At 32.7% G+C, this 7,307-nt stretch overlaps 1 protein-coding gene across 1 annotated transcript; it reads left to right on the top strand.

The window, feature by feature from the left end:
* The first annotated feature begins 517 nt into the window (after nt 1–517).
* LOC139848639 (uncharacterized) lies at nt 518–3,333 on the top strand. Its single transcript, XM_071838357.1, has 6 exons — nt 518–1,666; nt 1,769–1,844; nt 2,146–2,294; nt 2,418–2,504; nt 2,836–2,964; nt 3,101–3,333. The coding sequence occupies exons 1-6, from the start codon at nt 518–520 to the stop codon at nt 3,203–3,205; spliced, it is 1,695 nt and encodes a 564-aa protein (XP_071694458.1). The 3' UTR covers nt 3,206–3,333.
* Nucleotides 3,334–7,307: the final 3,974 nt, after the last annotated feature.

The raw sequence follows: 7,307 nt of genomic DNA, 5'->3' as shown, positions 1-7,307 counted from the left end.
GCAGGAAGTAGAATAATTGGTACTTCACATTAGTTTGTAAGTAAAATTTGATAAACATCATATAATTTTAGACTCTCTCTTTAACACTTCAAGTAACTGAATGCTAAATATGTATAAACAGAAAATAACCTACGATCAATGTGCGCGAATTTGCTAAGAATAATAATGATGGAAATAATTTCATGCTATATATTTGCTTCCCAAAATGTTAAAAGACTTTAATTTAATAAAAGTAATTAACTATTTTATTATTTTGTTATAGTGTGGTGCCTCGTTCGAATCTCTAGCTAGAGACGTGCAGTTTTCAAAACGCTTCACGATTCAACAACTAAAAGATCGTTGGCTCGCTATACTATACGATCCAGTTGTTTCTGCTCAGGTATCATCTCGTATGCTTGAGTTTGAGCATTCAGATTCCGCCCCCGTTATTAAAATCAACCAATCGGGTAAAATCGAAGAGACTGTTTCAGTAACTGGCAAAAGAAAGCCCGAAAGTATACGGAAACGGTTTTACGCAATGAGAAAGAAGATGCGTGAACAGAACGATTCATTGAATCCGTTGGAGGATGGTTTAAATAACGAAAATGGTGGGCCCCACCAAAATACACTGCATCTCGATGACAATTATATCGAGCCAGTTGAGGAAACTGATGATTTTGCAGAGGTACTTGAATTACTTGATTTTGAAGGACCCGAATTGCCACCTGTCATTGATGAAGCTTATACCGAAGAGCAAAATGAATATCCAGCTGTGCAATCGGGTGATGCTGAGCTGGCGAACGCACCGTTTGATGATGATGTTACAGGTGCAGTTACTAGTACACACAGCTACTTAATGGACATATCAAATGACCTTTTTGACCTCAAGAATATGGATTATGATATCCCTCTTGTAGATGCTGACGGGAATATAATCGATAAGAATGATATTGATGGTTTAAGCTCGTATTTGTTCGATTCTCCAAAAAAAGATGTCAAACGCTACGAATTCCCTTGTAATGACAGCTGTCAACCTCGATATGACAATTTGTTGCCACCTGTTTCAGGGATGATATGTGTGTTAAACACCGAGGACCCAGAAATACCTACCAACGACGACGTTTTTCTCCTGAACCTAATTCCGTCAGAAACGCAAACGGACGTTTTCAAGCCGCTGCCTCGCATAAATTCCAAATCCGTTAGGGATTCGACAGGTGATTCAAAAGAATCAAAACGCGGGGTTAAAGTTTCTAAGCCGATAATCCCAAAAGTTAGTAAATTTGAAAAATGTCAAGTTTCTTCACCGATCATCGGGTCACAGTTTCGATCAGAAATGTTAGGAGATCAAAGGGTAAAACAGGAATTTTCCAGTTACAATGGTCAATATCGAAGTCCACAAATCATACCTAGAAACAATGTTATTATAAAGTCTGAAAATGAAACGGGTGGTACAGAAATCTTCAAAAACCATGCACGATCAAACAGTACGTTTGGTAACCGTGACATGCATGGTACAGCGAGTATCGAACAACAAGAAAAGTTACCTGTTGAGATGGGTCCCACGAAAGTGATTGATCCAATTTCGACTTCAAAAGATTCACTGATAGATGAGGAACCACTTCCATTGCAAAGTGATGATGATGACGAGGACGATGGTATACCTAGCTTTTCAGACGTTGAAGCAATGGTAAGCGTTGTTAATTGAATTCTAGTTTCCTTGATTTTGGAAATTTTAAATATTTAATTTGGTATTTGAATTTTAGTTTCTTTTTATGCTAATATATTGCAGATACTTGAGGAGGATTCGAATCTAGATGAACAACAATTATTTTTGAATGGAATTGGGAGTTTTGAACACCTACAGAGTACGTTACTTATATTTATTACTTATATTTATCGAGATAATCTGATTAGTCCGTAATGTTTACGGATTGTTACCAAATTCCAAAAGAAACGACATGATTTTGTTTCACCGATTCTTATAGGTTTTTAATTTTTAGTAAATAGACGTTGGATCCGTAATTCCATATAGAACCATATTTACTATTAACTTATATATGTAACATTCCGAATATAATTGTCAACGCTTCAATCATATTTGGCGTTAATATCTCAGGTTACAAATGTCTATTCTTTGTTTTGTAATCTTTGGTTTAATTTTTGCAGCATTTAAATACGAGACTGCAGACACCCAGAAGAGGATCATGAGGTTAGAACGATCTGCTAATCATATTGCGAAAAGAGATATGACATCACAGGGAGCTTTTGCTATTTTACAAGGGTTGCATATGAAGTTTTACGTTAAAAAGCCAGAGGTATTTTTCAAGTGTTACAAATATTAATCTGAAACTATGTAACTGGTATAATATATAAATTGTTTCATAATTTCATTAATTATAATTATATTAATATTAATCCTTGTTGTGGTTGTGGTTTAGGTTTTAATTGGAAGGGCAACTGAGGATAATAAAGTCGACATTGACTTGGGAAGCGAAGGTCAAAACAGTAAAATATCTCGACGGCAGGTAAGCTATACCTGAACCATATAGTTGAATAATAAGTTATTCGAAGTGGGTAGTACTTAGAAATTTTTAAATAAAACAAGGATTTTTCTAACGATAGCCTTTTTAGGTTGTCGTTAAGGTACAAAAAATACTTGTACCTTTTAATAACTGTCATGTAAAAGTCAACGTTAACCCCTTTGTACAACACATTAATGCTTCTTAACAACCACCACCCTAAGGGCTGACGTTAGAAAAATTTATAAGATATAAAACATAAAAAGATGTACCGGATAACATCAGATAAAGGGTACGAATATCTCATGATTGTTGTTTTAATGGTGTTTGTTTTCAGGCAATTATACACATGGATCACAAGGGTATCTTCCATATGAAGAACCTTAGCAAATTTCCAATTTTCGTAAATAGTATGGAAGTAACAGCCAATCAGAGCGTTAGCTTGACTTCAAGTTGTTTAATTGAAGTACGTTTTAACATATGTTTACTTGATATCAAATAGTTTCCTTCGATTTTTATCTGCTCATCTATTACTATTATCACTAATTTAGAGATGTAGCAAAACATTATTTATATCCTACTAAATTTGGATTATTTTACAGATTAAAGGGATGAACTTTCTGTTCGAGACGAATGAAGTATGTATAAAGAAGTATATTAATAGCATCAAGAACAAAAACGTGGTGGCCGACACAACGTTAAAATGACTAGAAGGTTTTCGGAAAGCGCTAATTTTTAACTGCACTTTCTTTTACTATGGTGTTAGGTACCATCTTTCGTATTATCAGCGCTACAAGATTTTCATTTTTCATCTTCATCTTTAGTACATAGTTCATTTTTCGGTTGTTTAAACAATGTGTCTCTCTTGGTTGAAAGTTGAAACAAGTTTTATGGAATCGCATATCTTAAATATCTAGTTGACAGTTATTGCAAAGTACTTGGTGACAACAAAATGAACTTTGTAGTGGTTTTTGGTCAATTTAAGTTTATAATCAAGATTCTATGGCTCTATGCAGTTCCCTATTTTCTTTTAGGATATTATGATCAGGGGCGAACCTTAGTTATGCTTAAACTGTTTTTAACCCTAACGGTGACGTGTAGTCACTTAGATGTAGTTATGCTTAAACTGTTTTTAACCCTAACGGTGACGTGTAGTCACTTAGATGAAAAAATAGTTTTTGAATGTGATGTGGCAATTAAGTTGAATAGTGGTGAATGTTAAATTTGTGTGAGTGAAAAGATTTTGAAATAACTCGAACAATAATCAAGTTTTGAAAGTTTTACAACAAGCATAGATAGTTTAGTTTTAATTCCTAAATTTATAACCGAGATGGTTGTAAGAACAAAAGTGAGTTATGACATTTCAATAGGGCACGCTTTCGGTTCAGATTTTTTAGTTGTTTGTAAGGCCCGTTTGCTATTGCTACGAGGGCTATAGTTAATTTTATTTTTAAATATATCTTTAGATATGCGAATCTTTTTTATTTAAAGGTTTTGAAATATAAAACTAAATAAAAACTCCTACTAGTGTTTAACTAATTATTAGGGAGTACATTTTATCTTCAAGCAGTGTTTAATATCATCAAATAAAAATGTCTTTAGGCTTAAAAATATGTACATATACATTTAAGTGATGTTTATTTTTCAGTCTGCAGATTTTATTATATTTTATCTTAGCACGATTGCAGACGTTTTTATCGTAGACTGTTTGCTTTTTTGCTGAAGAAATAAGATAAAATAAGATCTTATTTTGTCTTTAAACTCGCAAACTTAGAATATGCTTCTAAGTGCGATAGAAAGTATTAAATTATTATACTAAAATAAAAACAGATAATTTTTACTGTTCAGCTTATATACTTTTAAGTCACATCTTATCTATAGACGTGATTCACAAATCTTCAGACAAAAACATCTTTAAAAAAAAAACAATAGTTTAGTCTAAACGTTTTTAACTTGCATAGATGATTTGTATTTGTCTCATTTAACTAGATTGAAAACCAAATACTCTACAGACATGTTTTATGATTTTGAATGTTGATGGCTTTGAAGTGAGTAAAAGGGTCAGAGGCAGCTGACCATTCCTAATTCTTATCCGCATGTTAATTTATTTACTCCGTACCACTTATTTAATAATTTAATTTAATCTTAATTTAAATTAAATTTAAGTTAAAGAAACAACTCTCTCCGTATCTGATTACCAAATTTCTTTTGGCGTCATTCATGTAGTCATGTGCTCCCCACCCACTAGGTCATAACCTGGGATGTTGTCTGAACACCCATACGGACCACTCCTAATTATTTTATTTTATTTTATTTTATTTTATTTTATTTTAAGCTAGTATTTTCTTTTTGAAAGTCATGAAATTCAAGTTGTCAGCACTAAATACTCTCATTTGCTATGCACTCACGCACTTTTGGGAGAAAACCTTAATCGCGTTCACGGAATCCGATCCTTAAACCATCTCGAGAGGCAGACGGACCGAATTTGAATCCTGAATGGATCCGGGAGAAAACTCTTATGGAGTCGATCTGGAGCTCCATAACTCAGGCAGATTATTTAATAGGATTGACAGAGCGAGACTCGAACCCATGACTTAAACCCAAGCCTCTCACACAAGGTGTGGGGATACCACTGAGGCAAGTCTGCAATGGTAAAATAACTCATCCACTCAATTATTTTTCACGCACACACGAACTTTCGAACGAAAACCCGAACCACATTTCAAGGACCAGTGGCGGATCTAGAACGAAATTACCAGGAGGGCCAAAATAGTTTACTAAAGTATTAGAAGGGCTCACATATAAATTTTTTAAACCTACTATATAAAATTTATGTAACAATTTAATTTGTATACTCCGTATAAAATTATGGTAACAAATCAGTTCTTTGGAAGGACCTTGACCCACCCCTCCCATAATCCGCCCCTGACAAGGACCCGATCCTTAAATCATCCCAAATGGCAGATGGAGCGACCGAAATTCTGAAATACAGATCGGTAAAACCTCTCGAAGTCACTTCATAAATCAGATAAATACCCTAGAGTGTTTTAAGAGAGGAAAATCGAACTTGAGACATCCTCACCTCCATCCAACACATAACGTGTTGTGTATCACTAAGCCAAAAGGGTGGGTATACCACTCCTAATTATTTACTTGAAACTTGATCTATTAATTCTTTTTTACACACTCCGTATTATAATAAGTTCAAAAATAAAAAATCGATACAAAAATATAAATTGATACCGCCTTTAATCAATCTATCCGATAAGATTCCTTGATCGATTTGATACAACTAGTTGAGCATTACTTTTCACTTAATGATTTGTTTCTGTACGACTTTTAATTCACTAACTAAAAATATTGTTTGTTTGTCACTTAATATGTCAATTAATCTGAAAATTAGTCTGTATTTAGGAGATATAGAATCAGACACCTCTTTAGAAATAAAGGTAAATGGAATTTTAGGAGATATAGAATCAGACACCTCTTTAGAAATAAAGGTAAATGGAAACATGATTTAATACAGAAGAAAAATAAAAAAATCCCTTGATTATCATTACAATAATGTTAAAACTAAAATCACAAACAACTGAAAGTCACACAAACACAAGTAAACACAAGTTTATGAATACATATTTTCTCTAGAAATATACTTTATCATTTCACTTTGCTCTTGGTTACAAGATCTTGAAAATATTCGTAATGCTTAATATATTCTAAAAGTATATTTTCTATTAAAAGGCATATCCCCTACAAGAAACAAGTAGAAACCTTTTACGATTAATTAATTATATCTCAAAATTTACAATACATTTTATTTGTCTTTTTGTTTCGGAATGAGATCAATCGATATTGAGTAGCCCGAAAATGTGGTCCACTATTTTATTGAATCCATGTATTATGGGATTTATTTATGTGCCACCTATGGCTTTTAATGGCGCTCCCGATTTCTATTATTTTAATTTTAATTTTAATTTTAATTTTAATTTTACCAAATAAAGTTATCGAATAAGTTACTATATGATAAAGATGAAAATGTTTTAATTAGGACATTTATTTATATATGATCTATTTACAATAATTATTGGGCAAAACATATTATATGAAATTATTAGTTAGCTAATCATAAATTCTTATTTGGTATTATCAACGTGTTATTGTTGACTTGAGTCGATAATATTTGTAAGACCACTTACAGTAGCGATTAAAGAATTTAAGAATTGCAAAAACGTTGTAGGGTTGTGACATAAGAACTTTGCGAACCATAGATGAGAAAGAACACACATGTTGGCTAGAACGTCTTCATTTAGGATTGTGATTCTGGGGTGTTGTTTCTTTATTGTTCCAACACGAACACCGAACATATAAGACTTTAAATGGCCTCAGTTGAGGTTTGACTCGAGAAATTAGAATGAGTTTCGACTGAGTCGAGTAGAATATTATTATTTTCGAGTTTGACTTGTGAAACTCGGGTAATCTTTTTTGTTCCAACTTGAGAATCGACATAAGAACTCGAACTCGAACTCATACTCGACTATCCCTGCTTTTTTAATAATTATCAGAAGATATCGAGTATCTAATAACTAATTAAATAAAATTAACTCCATAGTGTTTCGCGACTTTTTATTTCCTTTCAATTCCACCTCAAACCAATATATCATTTTTTTCTAAAAACTTTCATTAAATTCTCACTCCTTCCATATTTTATATTCATAATATCAACCCATCATCCTTTCTAAATAGAGTATTACTACTATCCCATCTCTAATTACATTTCAATCTTATTTTCAACCTCAAATCACCCCAAAA

Source organism: Rutidosis leptorrhynchoides, chromosome 5 (assembly GCF_046630445.1).
Source record: "Rutidosis leptorrhynchoides isolate AG116_Rl617_1_P2 chromosome 5, CSIRO_AGI_Rlap_v1, whole genome shotgun sequence".
Classification (NCBI taxonomy): domain Eukaryota; kingdom Viridiplantae; phylum Streptophyta; class Magnoliopsida; order Asterales; family Asteraceae; genus Rutidosis; species Rutidosis leptorrhynchoides.
Note: the sequence above shows the minus strand (reverse complement) of the source record. Positions and strands in the feature narration are given on the sequence as shown.

Coding starts and splice junctions, on each gene's coding strand:
- LOC139848639 (XM_071838357.1), top strand. CDS start 518: ATGAGAAAGAAGATGCGTGAACAGAACGATTCATTGAATCCGTTGGAG. Junction 1,845..2,145: donor GAGTTTTGAACACCTACAGA/GTACGTTACTTA, acceptor TAATTTTTGCAG/CATTTAAATACGAGACTGCA. Junction 2,965..3,100: donor CTTCAAGTTGTTTAATTGAA/GTACGTTTTAAC, acceptor ATTATTTTACAG/ATTAAAGGGATGAACTTTCT.